The sequence below is a fragment of the Pituophis catenifer genome, unplaced genomic scaffold, assembly GCF_029215685.1.
Source record: "Pituophis catenifer annectens isolate HBS135680 unplaced genomic scaffold, rPitCat1.0.hap2 SCAF_15, whole genome shotgun sequence".
NCBI lineage: Eukaryota > Metazoa > Chordata > Lepidosauria > Squamata > Colubridae > Pituophis > Pituophis catenifer.
The window spans coordinates 15,111,136-15,125,783 of NW_027256895.1; the positions used below are offsets into that span (position 1 = coordinate 15,111,136).

The 14,648-nt window shown below is 36.3% G+C and overlaps 1 protein-coding gene across 1 annotated transcript; it reads right to left on the reverse strand.

Moving 5' to 3' along the window:
- Positions 1-5,038: 5,038 nt before the first annotated feature.
- Positions 5,039-14,390, reverse strand: LOC139324236 (vomeronasal type-2 receptor 26-like). Its single transcript, XM_070953953.1, has 5 exons — positions 14,085-14,390; positions 11,899-12,753; positions 11,221-11,448; positions 6,235-6,361; positions 5,039-5,934 (listed from the first exon to the last, which is right to left on the reverse strand). Exons 1-5 carry the CDS (start codon positions 14,388-14,390, stop codon positions 5,039-5,041), a joined length of 2,412 nt encoding a protein of 803 aa, XP_070810054.1.
- Between the last annotated feature and the right edge of the window lie 258 nt (positions 14,391-14,648).

A 14,648-nucleotide genomic window follows, 5' to 3' on the forward strand; every position in this document is an offset into this window, starting at 1 on the left:
GTAATATCTAAGTGGTTATCACAAAGAAGAGCGGGTCAGCCTATTCTCCAAAGGATCTGAAGGCAGAACAAGAAGTTGGCCAAAAAAAAGTTTTTTAAAAAAGTTGGCCATGCCCACCCAATCACATTACCCACCCACCCCCCAAACCATGCCAACAGAACCGGTAGTAACAAATTTTACATTTTACCACTGATTATGAGGTACACTCAGAAAAACAAATGGCGATGACGTTCCTAGATGCACAGAAAGCATTTGATAATGTGAGCTGGCAATTTATGATAGAACAATTACAGATGATGGAATTTGGGGAGAGATTTACAGATATGATAAAAACAATTTATAAAAAACAATCAGCAAAAATAATGATAAACGAAGAGATGACAGAAAAAGTTAATATAATGAAAGGCACAAGGCAAGGATGTCCACTGTCACCATTGTTATTCATATTAACATTAGAAGTGTTAAATAGACTTTTGAAAAAAACAAACAAAAAAAACAGCTCTTTTCTCAATTGGCAAATTCCTTTGGAAAGCTTATTTCTTAGCTATATTCAGGTTTTATTTTCAGAGGGATATTCTGACTTCACAGAAACCTGGGCCTGAATGGACATTACTGTTGACAGTTGACTGTAGAAGGTAGATCCACACTTTTGATACCTTCATTGTCAGTTCTAAGACTGATTGCTGTATCTCTTATTGTTTGGTTTCCTTTATATTAAATTTTAATTCACTTTAAAAAAAAAGAAGTGTTAAATAGAAACATAAGAAGAAATGAAGAAATAAAAGGAATGAAAATTAAGAAAGAAGAATATAAATTACAAGCCTTTGCAGATGATTTAGTTTTTGTATTGGAGGACCCTCAAACAGTGTGCCCTAAATTATTAGAACAAATAGAAGAGTATGGAGAGGTAGCAGGGCTAAAAATAAATAAAGACAAAACAAAAATACTGGTCAAAAATATTACAGAAAAACAGAAAAAGAGAATTGACGGAGAATTTATATTCAATAAATATTCAAATTCTGAAGAAAGTAAAATATTTAGAAATATATTTAACCTCAAGATGTTTAACGATAAAGGAAGATAATTATTATAAACTAAAGAAACAAATTGAGGAAGATTTGGAGAAATGGAAAAATCTACAGTTATCATTAATGGGAAAGATAGCAATAATAAAGATGAACATATTTTGAACATCTGAACAAAATAGTAAGGAAATTTATTTGGCAAGGGAAGAAAGCAAGAATTAAAACAAAACTTTGACAAGATGCAAGACTCGGTGGAGGTTTTGGACTACTGAACTGGGAACTGTATTATCAGGCAGCAACGTTGACTTGGATGAGAGAATGGATTGGTCTAAAAATATAAGACTATTGACTTTGGAAGGTCATGATTTGCAATTGGGATGGCATGCCTTTTTATCGTATGGTAGAAGTAAAATGCATACTTATTTTCAAAGACATTAGGTAAGAAATGCATTACTATTAGTGTGGGAGAAGATTAGAGAGAAACATTATATGAAAATACCAGCATGGCTATCAACAATGGAAGCACTAATACATCCAAACATTATTAATATTAGAAATATTCTTCGATATAAAGATATTTTAACAAATAAGGGGGAATTGAAAGGGAAACAAGAAACAGAAGAACAAGGGATTGACTGTTGTGGCCCGTCAGCTGCCTGTGCAGTTAGTAGCTGATTCCAACATTGAGGAGGCTGGTGTGGTGTTGCGCCAGCAGCCTGTGCAGCTGGTGCTCGAGTCAGACAATGAGGAGGCTGGAGAAGAGGTGGTGCCAGAGGCAGGGATTTAGCCAGGGCCTTCAGAACCTCCAGAAGCTCCCATAAGTGAAGAGGAAGAAGTGGAAGAGCCTCTTCTCGATGCACGAGTATGCAGAGCTATTAAAAGGCAGGAGTGGCTTCTCAGGAGGAGGTCTCCTTGAGAGTAAGGCTTGGGGCTAATTGGCCACTCCCCTAGCCTATTTAAGGAAGGACAACGACTGATGCAATTTGCAGGAAACAACTTTGTTTATATTCCTTCGCGTCTTGATTCCAGAAACGTTTTGATTCAGCTCTTGTGTCTCTCTTATCAGTTTTCCTGCAAATTGCTTCTGGGCATTCTGCCAACCACAGTAAGATTATGGTTATCTGAAATACTGTGCCTCAGAATTGAGTTTTTATTCTTTTGATTCTTGTCGGCTGTTAATGAAGTTAAATTAACAGCCCTTGTTCAGAAAAGACTGATTTAAACTGTACTTGTATTCAAAAAATTACTAAGAAAGCTCATTAGTAGTCCTTAATTAGTAAATTAAGGTTTGTACGGACTTTGTGTGTGCTGCCTTCTTTGGGGTCCATAGCTGGGGCAGAACATTGAGATGGACTGGTATACTCATATGCAAATTAAAACAAGATATGAAAAAGATGCTAAATTATATGGTTTTTATTTCAAAATGACGGAACTGGATAAGATACTCATAGAAACAGATGAAAAAATAATCAAAAATATATATAACTATTTATTTAATATTGAGTTAGAAGAAGAACAAGTAAAAGAAACAATGATAGCCTTGGCCAAAAAATTTGGATACTCAATTGAGTTAGATAAAGGGCAGCAGCTATGGGAAAGGAATTATAAATTAACAATGTCCACAGCATATAAGGAGAATCAATATAAAATGTTTTATAGATGGCATATGCCATGGGGAAAACTGGCAAAAATGTTTAAAGATAAATCTGCAAAATGTTGAAAATGTAATCAGATACCAGGATTATACTATCATATGTGGTGGATATGTCCAGAAGTAAGAAATTATTGGATGAAAATCAAAACATGGTTAGAAGAAATGATACAACAACAGATAGATTTAAAACCTGAACTGTTTCTATTGGGTATTTTACCAGAGAAATTTAGTAAGGAGAACATATATTTGATTGTACATGTTATAACTGCAGCGAGGATAGTATTTGCGCAAAAATGGAAAGTGGAGACAATCCCTATGGAAGAAGAAATAATTAAGAAAATATTGGATTGTGCAGGAATGAATAGATTGACCTTGATAGTTAAAGAGCCTTGGTACTACAGTGGTTTAAAGCACCCTGTTATTAACACAGCTGCCTGCAATTTACTGCTGGTTCGAATCTCTCCAAGGCTCAAGGTCGACTCAGCCTTCCATCCTTTCTAAGGTAGGTTAAATGAGGACCCAGTTTGTGGGGGCAATAAGCTGACTTTGTATAAATATACAAAAGTATGAAGGCTATTGCTTAACGCACTGTAAGCCGCCCTGAGTCTCCGGAGAAGGGCGGCATATAAATCAAATTAAAAAAAAAAAAAAAAAAAAGAAAGAAAGAGAGGAATCGGAATACTTTAAAATATGGGGGCAATTCTATGATTGGTTGGAGAAGAGATATAGATAGGATAATGTTATAATGAAGAAAGAGGAGAAAGAAGATAGATAGATGTATTAATAGAACAGCAAGTAGAAAAATGTATAAATTATTAATAGAAAATTAAGAAATGTGGGGAAAATGTTATAATTAAAGAAATGATGATATTAAGAAATGATAAATATTGGAGGAGTAAGAAAAAGACACAAAAGATGTACTCAGATAATACACTGAATGTTGGATTATGTATTCTATGTTTGTTTGTCTATAAGATAAAAAAAAACTTTTGATAAAAAGAAATCATTGGAATAACTTGTCTCCGGAAGTTGAGGGTGCTCCAACACAGGTTTTTAAGAAGAAATTGGACAACTATTTGTCTGAAATAGTATGGGGTTTCTTGCTTGAGCTGGGAGTTAGATAAGACCTCCAAGGTCCATTTCCACTCTGTTATTCTGTCATTTTTAATCTAGTTATATCATTCTACTTGACTTATTCTTTGTACTGGAAGTTAAGTTCATAACTGGGCTACAATTATAAAGACAGTTAAAGTTAGATCAGTCAGAGTCATAATTTTCAACATATTTTAATGCAAAGCACAGACTACTTTTTTACATATTCTTAATTATTGTAATTCCATATTCTGAGAACTAAATGATTAAGCTAAACATTTTTAACAACATGGCAAAAATGAATGGTCAATTTGCCAATCAATTTATCCACTATTAATATTTTAGAATATCAAGGACTATGTAATTGCTTATTGCCATCTCCACCTCCACATACAAAGAGGTATGTGGCAAGTGAAAAGTAAAAATAAAAAATAAAATAAAAATCTATGATCTAAAAATAATAATTACAAAATACATTAAAAAGAAAAGAAAAAAAAAACCCTAAAGGGCAGACTCAATGGACTAATAGGTCTTTTTCTCCCATAGTTTTCTATGGTTCTATAAAACTACATTTTCCCACAACCTACTCATAGTTCTGATTCATACTGGCATGTATTAATTAAACACTTCTACCCAGTTAGACCTAACTCCTATTCTCTTAATCTTTGGGGGGGCGGTGTCTATCATTATTCATTTATTTATGCTGCCTAGCTGCAAAGTCATGAGTTTTTCCTGTGTCTTTGGTTTCCTAACTATTTTGTCTAACAATAAGTATCACTTTTCCTTAAGCAGCCTAGGAAATAATTATATGCTGGAGCAAAGCTTAATTGAGCCAATGTCTATAAATTACTCAGAAGTTTAGGAATTAGAAGGATTTACTTTGAGTAATGTTAACTTGATTCATTACTTAAATCCATTACTTGGATCCAAGAAATATATGTTGTTGGGAAAAGGAAATAAGGATAACTGGATATGCAGAAGAAGGTACATTCTGAGAATCAAAGAAAATGGAATTCTGCTGTGCTATAGATACTTTGAGAAGGCATGGCTTAGTAGAAAAAGGCTGCCATAGGAAACAACAGCAGTCATGAAAGTGATCAGGGCAAGGCCTCAGGCAGTCCTTTAACTTCTTGGTAGTATCTGAAAGATCAAATGAGGTGATAGAGAATTCGGTTTGGAGAAAATAAATGTCACTTTGTATTATTTTGTTAGAGTAGGGGGGAAGGCTGCATTGAATCAATGAGCAAACTGAACGTCATATTCTGGATTATTTTTTTATTAAGTGTCCCTTTGTATTCAAATCAGGTCTCATAATAATGATATAGCACTTGGGGGAAAAGATGCAGCCCAGTAATCCAGCTGCTGAAGCCAAAATGGAGAAGATCTCCACAGCCACCATGTATTTTCCCTTGGTACTCAAATAGGTGGGAATAAATGATATCCAGACACTACAAAAGACCAACATGCTGAAGGTGATAAATTTGGCTTCATTAAAGCTATCTGGTAACTTCCTAGCTAGGAAGGCCACAGTGAAACTGACAGCAGTCAACAACCCCAGAAAGCCAAGCACTGTATAAAACATTGTGGTTGAACCTTCATTACATTGTAGGACAATTTCTTCAGCTATAGAGTGCATGTCAGAATCTGGGAATGGGGGCGAAATTGTCAGCCACACTGTACAAATGGTAAATTGTGCCAGGGAGCAAAATAAGACAATAGAAAAAGCCAGCCTATTCCCCACCCATTTCCTCATTTTGGAAGCTGGCCTGGTGGCCATGAAAGCAAGAACAACAAGGATAGTTTTCCCTAATATGCAAGAAAGGGCTACTGAGAATATGATGCCAAAAGCAGCTTGTCGCATGAAACATTTCACCTGATCTGGTTGCCCAATGAAGAGCAAACTGCAAAGGAAAGAGAGCAGGAGAACAATGAGAAGAATGTAGGTGAGGCTCCTGTTGTTGGCTTTGACAATGGGAGTGTCCCTCTGTTTAATGAAAATCCCCAGCACCAAAGCTGTGATGAAAGAAAGGAAGAGACTAACACTGGCCAGGGTGATTCCCAGTGGCTCATTGTAAGACAGGAAGGTGGTTGTTTTTAGAATGCAAAGGTTTTGAGCCTTGTTTGGATATTGGTCTTCTGAACATTGAAAGCAGTCAACCGCATCTGCAAAAAACAAAACATCGTGGTCAATTTCTAGAAATTCCAAGGTAGCAGGACTGAGAGTTAATTATTGGGTTTAATTTTTCCTAATTAAGTAATGCCTATTTATATTTGGTCTGATTCTGTAAATATACAGATCTGATATTTATATATGGTTTGTGGTAACCCTTTCATTTTTAGTATTTATATAGCTATATCATTGGTTCGATCACCACATTAGAAATCAGTTGTAGGAAGTTTGAAAGTTAGCATTTTGAATCACAGTTAAGAAGACTGGATAGTTTTGCACAACACAAGTCTTACCCATCTGGTTTGAAATTTTCCCTTTTGCACATGGAAGGCAATCATAACAGCAAAATGGCTTCCCTTCTATTTTCATCTTCCTGGATCCAGAATAGCAATGGTCATTGCAAAGAGAAAGAGGTAGAACCTATCAAGAAGTGAAACCAGGATTTATTAAAACTGAAAAGTTTCAGAACATTGTATTTGGCTGTGGATTTTACTTTAACACAATGAACGTAGGATCTCGATGTCGCAAAATTTCCTTCTGTTTTAGAAAGTTCAGTCAGACCTTCCAACTTCATGAGATCTTTTCTCCCAGAAGTTGAAAGGTCTGACTGAACTTTTTTTAAACTGACAGTCACATGGTCTTCTTTTGTTGCCCTGCACGCAAGAGAAAAGAGTTGGAGAGCAGGTTAGTGGGGGAATTGTGGTTGCTATGGAGTGGAAGTGAGGGTTTTGTATTATCATTGCTCTGGGATTGGGTGGAAGTGAGAATTTTGCACTATGATTGCTCATATGTAAGTAAGAACCAGTAAAAGAGGAATGGAAAAATCCCTATCTGTAGATCAGCGCTTTTCAGTCTTGGCAAGTTTAAAATGGGTGAACTTAATGCTGCCTTGGGAATTCTGGGAATTGAAGTCCATGCATCTTAAAGGTTCTAAATGTAGACAAATGTTAATCTTAGAGTAGGAGTTTGTGTTTATATTTTTTTACTTTCTTCTGTACCAAAGAAAGTTGGAAGTTATTCTTTTTCAGTTTTCCTTCTTTTCCTCTTTCTTTCCTATACTTTCACTCTTTTTCTTTCCTGAGCCTTTTCTTTTTTCAAATCTGATTTTATTTGTTTATCCCTTAGCTTTGTTTTTTGATGTATGAAGAACCTTTTACAAAATGAAAGTAGGATGTTGATTTCCCAAAATTGCCTTCTGATTTAGAACAGTTATATTACGTGAATGTAAATATTTAGCTAGAATCAAACGTGAAGGTAGGAAGACTAAGAAAAAAGCATCATTTAGCTATTATCCATAAGAACTTATTTCACATGTATACATCAAGTGGAAATAGAGATGAATTATTCTTTTCCCCCAAATTTAAATTCTGTCCTCTTCTTTGGCCACAGCAGTGGCCAGGTGTTCTGTCTGGACCATGCATGGTTCCTCATATGGGATTCTCCCCTTGCCTTTTTCCTTCCCTTCCATGCCACGTCATCATCATCAGAGTTGGAAGGGATCTTGGAGATCTTCTAGTCAAACCCCCTGCTCAAACAACAGACCCTACACCATTTCAGACAAATGGGTGCCCAGTCTCTTCTTAAAAGCCTCCAATGAGGGAGCACCCATAACCCCTGAAGGCCAGTTATTGATTGTTCTCATTCAGAACATTTCTCCTTAGTTCTAGGTTGCTTCCGTCCTTGGCTAGTTTCCATCCATTGTTTCAGGTTTTGCCTTCTGGTGCTTTGGAAAATAAGTCGACCCTCTCTTCTTTGTGGCAGCCCTTCAAATATTGGAACACTGCTGTCATGTCACCACTGGCTGTTCTGCCCCAGCTCTGGATTCCCGAGGGTATTGACACACACCAACAGTCCTTATCAAATTTCTTAAGTAGCAAGAATAAATTAAAGTTTGGCAATCAGCCCAGAAAGCAAGATACGATAAGACTTTTTCAAAAATGCTCTGATGATAATTACAAGTTGTTTCTAGTAAGAAACTTACCAACGCCATGTGACTTAAATAGGCTAAGGGAGTGGCCAATTATCCTCAAGCCTTACTCTCTTACTCCTCCTCCTAGTAGCCACTCCTGCCTTTTGGCAACCCTGCATGCTCGAGCATTGAGGAGAGGCTCCTCCATTTCACTATGTCCACTTGAAGGAGCTTCTGGAGGTTCTGAAGGCCCTGGCTGAGTCTCTGCCTCTGGCACCATATCCTCTTCAGCCTCCTCACTGTCCGATGCAAGCGCCAGCTGCTGGCGCAACACCATACCAGCCTCCTCGTCATCGGGATCAGTCACGATCTGCACAGGCCACTGGCGGGCCACAACAGCAGCCCAGATGAAAGACCATTGAAGAAAGAAAGCAGATGGTGGGGGGGGCATACTTGCCAGAGTAAACCAGCATACATAGGGGCATACTTGCCAGAGTAAACCAGCATACATAGGAAAGATAGCAGATGGGGGAACCTTTGCTTTTGATATGGGGAAATAAAGCATGATTAGAAATTGCCTTCCCAGCACCTTAGGATAGGCTGAGGACAATCGTACTATTTCCAGTGTACCTAAAATGGTAGGTGGCCATTCATCTGTTGCTGAAGAAAAGAAGAATGGTGGTTCATCCCTCACTTTGAAAGTAAAAGAGAAAAAGAATGTTTTTAAAACAAATAAGAAAAAAAGTGTAACAAGTAGCTGCAGGCTTGTTTGAACATACAACTGAAAGTAATAAAGGAAAGGATGTTGAGGTTGTTTCCAAGGACTCAATAACAAGCAAAGTGGACAATACACAGAAGACATGTAGAAGAGATTATCTCTTGGAAAAAAACCAAATGACAATTTTTAAAAAAGGGATGAAGAATGAGGATATTTTGGTGACAAGTTTCAAAGATGGCCTTGCCACCTATAATGCATGTCTTGGAAATAAGGACAGTGAGGATAAAGAAGAAAGAAAAAGATAGATAGCTGTATATGATGCAGAATTCAAATTATTATCAACAGGATCATAGATTGCAAAAATAACTGTTAGGCCCAAGCAAGCAAGCAACAAGAATGTTTAGGAGATTAGAGGCTAAAACCTATGAATAATGGTTATAGGAATTGCATATGTCTCTAGTCTAATGAAAAAGAAGGACTAGGGGGTGACATAATAGCAGTGTTCCAATATTTGAGGGTTCCTACAAAGACAAAGGGGTCAAACTATTTTCCAAAGCACCAAAAGGCAAGGCGAGAAACAATGGATGGAAACTAACCAAGGAGAGAAGCAACCAAGAACTAAGGAGAAATATCGTAACAATGAGAGTAATCAACCAATGGAACAGCGTGCGCGCCTTCAGAAGTTGTGGGTGCTCTTTCAAAAAGAGACTGGACCAACAACTTGTTCAATTAGTTCAAGTGGTTGGATTAAAAGACCTCCAAGATCCCTTCCAGCTCTATTCTGATTGATAGATAGATAGATAGATTGATTGACTATTTTATGGCAATACTACCTATAATATAGGAATCTCTCCAGACTTCTTGTTTTCCTTGGGAAACAGATAAATAAGGTTCCATGGAGCTTAGGAGGATGTGGGTCCTTGATTGCTTGTAACTTTGCAATGATTCAAGGCTAATTCCCTGCTTGATTCCTTCTTTCTTCCTGGCTGGGCATTTCCAAGTCAGGATAATCAATCACTGGATCAAATAGAGGCTGACTGTTCCCCAGAAACAAAGATTTGCAAATGGAAACGTGAAAATCTGGACATGCTATTTAAGAAAAGAGAAGATTAGAATTCAAATTGAGCCGAATCTTTATTGTATCTTGATTTTATTTGTGCATACGGCCACCAGTCAATGTCTGTACCCATCTCTTTTAGTTCTTGCCTCGTTCTTACTTCCCCCCGGTTGTTTAACAATTAATTTAATGAATTTAATTCAATTTGAATTCCAAAAAGGTCAAACTGAATTAGATAAAATTTTGCAAGGGACACAGGACAAATTGATCAAAAAATTTTACAATTACTTACGAGGATATAAATTAGAAGAAGAGGTAGTGAAAGAAAATATGATAACCTGGGCAAAAAATTTCAGTTATAGTATTCAATTAGACAAATGGGAAAAACTATGGAAAATAAATTATAAATTGACAATGTCTGTACCCTATAAAGAAAATCTCTATAAAATGTTTTATAGGTGGCACTTGCCACCAGCCAGATTGGCAAGAATGTTCCCCGGCACACCATCAACATGTTGGAAATGCAATCACCACAAAGGCACCTATTACCATATGTGGTGGACCTGCCCAATGGCGAAACAATATTGGCAAAGGATCAAAATACAAATAGAGGAAATAACACACCAAAAGATAGAACTAAGACCAGAAAGCTTCCTACTAGGCATAGTGAATGGACACTACGAAAAAGAAACAACATATTTAATTATACATATGATAACAGCAGCACGAATACTATACGCGCAAGGCTGGAAGAGTAGTGATATACCAACACCAGATAAAGTAATCAATAAAACTGTGGAATGTGCAGAATTAGATAGACTCACAAAGGAATTACAAAATAGGGAAGAACATGACTTTTACTTAATATGGGAAAAGTGGTATAGTTGGTTGAAAGATAGGAAAGAGATGAAGCAATAGGAAGTAAACAAAATGACCAAATATAGTATGATGGAAACAAAGAACAGACATAGGTCAACAAAGATCTATAGTAGATAGACAAAAGGGAACGACCAAATAAGGAAGAGTCAAAATACAAAGAGAAATGTATATTACAGTTGCGACAAAATGGACATGTATTGAAATGGATGTTTATATGTTTTTGTTTTGTACGTTTCATTGTTCTGTTTAGTTTGTACTTATAAATAAAAATTGGGGAAAAAAAGAAAAGAGAAGATTAAGGGAAAATGCTATTTTTTGTGGGGAAAATCAAGGTTCAGATGAATGGGACTGTTTAATAGACAAATTGAAATATTTCATATGTCTCATTATTAATTTGTGAATTATATGATAAATAGCTTTAATTACTTTAGCAGCTTTCAAATATATTTTTAAACTAGACAAGCTTGAAGTGCCAGCAGAAATAGATAGCAGCTATTGGATTAAAATCCGCTAAAACCATAAAGATTTAACTTATTTTGCTATAGTGATATATACAGTGATTTAAGGTTTTTATTTCAAAATCTCTGGTCATTATTTCTTCATCTTTGCAGTTTTTGGCCTGACAATTTTAAGAGTAAGGTCCATTTGAATCAATAATTCTGGGAAAAAGAAGGGAAGGGGAAGAATACACAGTTTGAAATCTGAGCAGGAAATACCTGGTTAAACATGGTAGGCCAGGTGATGTCTTGTGCAGAAATGGTGAATAGCTTATTTGGAGAAGCCGCTGGGTCGACCTTTCCAACTTTGAATTTAACAAAGGTCCCGTTTGGGAATGTGACCCAGTTGATAATGTCAAATCCAGTATTTAAATCTCCATTTTCGTTAAAGGAAATTTTCTCTCCTGCAGTGTTATTAAATGACATGGTTCTCAAATAGTGATGTAGCTAAAATGAAGCAAAGGTTGGTAATTAACAAGAAGGGGAGGGGAGGGGAGGGGAGGGGAGAAGGAAAGGGAGAGGGAGAAGGAGAAAAAAGGAAGGGAGGGAGGGAGATCAATTTCAATGGTATTAAGTTATGGATATTGATTTAATACAACTGAGTACATTAATGGAATTAGTGTTTGTTAACTCCTCATCCATGTTTCTCCCCTGCCACAGGTGTTTTGAACCTGTTCCAAACAGCCACATATTGCTGCGTCTTAATCCTTTCCTCCATATTGTTGTATCATTGTTGTGGCCTTATTATCTATTCACAGTTACAAAGGTTTCTCTAGGTCCCAAAAGGATATAGAAAACTGAGTAGCAGGAGACTTAAAATCATAAGTGTCATCAATGTATCCATAAGAGTAGGACAGAGCACTGCATTAGAGAGAAGAGCAATGGGTCGCTTATTACCTGCCATGCCTTTTGAGTCAAAATAATTTCTCTCCCAACTTCTGACCTTGTCCTGTGTTTGAGGGAAAACATGGCTTGTAAAGCATGTGCCACAGCATAAACTGCATTGTAGATGCTGTAACTCTGTCCAGTCATGGTGGTGTCAAACACAGACTTAGGTAGATTCTCCAACTTCTCTTCTCCAGTGCACAGCTTCCCAGCATCTTCATCTAACTTATCTTTAGGAAAAGAGCATTCAAAAGCCTCTTTCCAGAACAGTCTCATTAAATCATCTTCCGCTTCTGACATTGGGTTTCTCATCTGAAGGAATTTATTAAATCCAGAAATCTCCTTGGAAGAAACTTCAAAACTTATAACACCATGGAAGACATCCATACCCCTGGTTTTTTGAAAGAGAAGGGATGTAAACTCCATCTGGGCTGGCATTATCCAAACTTTATCTTTTTTCTCGATGGGCATATCTTCAAATTCTGTATAATAGGGCAACATTCTAACAATGACGGTGACTTGGTTTTCACAATATAGGATAATGACATTGGTAGTGCTCTTCATAATAACAATGTACATTTTACTAAAATCTTTAAAGGCTGCTGTGATGTCATTAGAAAATGTTTCCTTGGCCATCTCTCCTATGAACTCAAAGCAGATACCTTGTTGGGAAAACAACGGAACAGCATTTTGAATGAATCTGTCTCCACTCTCATTACGCTGGAGAATCAGCCCAATCCATGTCCACCTAAAATACAACAGCAACTGGAGAATACCCACAATCTGTTGGTCACCATCTGGGAAAAAGCGATGGAAGAAAGCTGCTTGTATCTGGTCATCTCTCATAGGAGAAGATCCATATATCAGCTAAATGTAGAAAAAAAGGGGGGGGAGGGGAGATATGATTTTCCAAAATTAAGTATTGATTATTTTTGAAAAATATGTTCTTAATTCATGATCTTTATTGTAAACATTAATGCAAGCATTAAAAGATATCTACCCTGTTTTCCCCAAAATAAGACATGCCCTGATAATAAGCCCAATTGGGCTTTTGAGTCATGGCAATAAGGCCAAGCGCTTATTTCAGGGTTCAAAAAAAATATAACACAGGGTCTTATTTTTGAGAAAACACAGTAATCTTAAAACCTTAAAACATGGTTGTTTTGCCAGGCTGGCCTGGACTGAATGGGGTTTTAATGGGAATTTTAGTTTCATTTATTGTTTGAATTTTAATCTGGACTTGTTGTTGCTTATTGCTGTGAGCCACCCTGATTCCTTGTGGAGAAAGGGCGGCATGTAAGTCCGATTAAATAAATAAATAAATAAATAAATAAATAAATAAATAAATAAATCTTGTTCATAAAAATCTGATGTTTATAGAATTGTTATAGAAATGCATTAACTGGAAATGTAAAGAAAAGGTTGAGGTTGTAGTTTTTTCGTATACCCTAATGCTATTAAAAAAATCAGAAAACAGTTTTATCATATAATAGACTTTAATAAAAACAAGTAAAAGAAGAATGTTATAACCATCTCATTCAGGAAATGTTATAACCATCTCAGAATTGATTCTCCCTAATTCATTGAAGTGTAAAAGCAGCTGAGGGGAGAAGCACTTTTAGGTGGGAAAGATTGATGTCAATCATTTGAGGTAATCCAGACCATGAAACCACAATCTTGCAAGTCTGAAAGCATTTCCCTCCTATTGGTTTCACCTACAAAGTTATATTTAAGAAAAACAACACAAATCATCAATATGATGAATAATGTGGTGGCGACCATGTGACAGATATGTTTAGGTACTATACTCGATTTACTACTAAATCTGAATCCAAGCTAAACTAAACTAAAACGCTATGATTCCTTAACTTATAAATACACTTAATAGAAATGTTAATGCACTGTATTTTCATCAATAATTTTTCTCACCATCTTTTAATAATAATATTAAGTATTCATGGACCCGATTAACCCTAACCCTAACCCTAACCCTAACCCTAACCCTAACCCTAACCCACCCTCCCTCCCTCCCTCCTTCCCTTCCTTCCTTCCTTCCTTCTTTCCTTCCTAGAGTTAAATCTGAGATGCTTTTTCAAAGATTTTTTTTAACCAGATCATTTTCTAGGCTACAGTTCTTCCTCCTATCCTTCAAAGTTATTGTCACAGCCCGTGATATGTATTTCAAGAGCAAATCTTACCTGAGGCATCTTGTAGACATTCAAAACATTTGCCATGAAGGGACAGATGTGAGAGTTAGGTCCTGCAATAACAGATACTGTCCAGTCCTTAGTATCACACTTATAATTGGAGAAAAATCTGCCCCGTGTTGAGAGGAGCTCCATTGAAGCCAAGTAGGTCCATCTTGCCATGAAATAACTGTTAGAGAGGTGCATACCCAGACTCATGTTGAATAAAATGTGATTGTTTTCACTGATCTCCTTTACAGCAAAAACTAAGGCCAGGATATGTTGGTAGTTCTGTAGAAAAAATCTACACAGATACATTACAAATCATATTTATTCTCTTAAAGAATGCCGCATACTTTCTTTACAATTCAGCTAAATGCTATGCAGAAAAAAACAGATTGTGTAGTACCATGCAAGAAATCATGTAAGTGCATTAGAACCCCAAAGTTTTTCCCATTGCCACAGATGGATTGAATTATAGCATTAATTTATAAATTACATAACCAACATACATACATACATATATATATATATATATAGAGAGAGAGATTTTACAGTCTTCTAAAACATTATTTT

Bases quoted from the DNA above. Each gene is read 5' to 3' on its own strand.
- LOC139324236 (XM_070953953.1), bottom strand. From the start codon at position 14,390: ATGTATCTGTGTAGATTTTTTCTACAGAACTACCAACATATCCTGGCC. The intron at 12,754-14,084 runs GTAAGATTTGCT...TTCTACATTTAG, and splicing joins ATGTCTACAAGATGCCTCAG to CTGATATATGGATCTTCTCC. The intron at 6,362-11,220 runs GTATTTCCTGCT...ACTTCTTGATAG, and splicing joins GGCCTACCATGTTTAACCAG to GTTCTACCTCTTTCTCTTTG.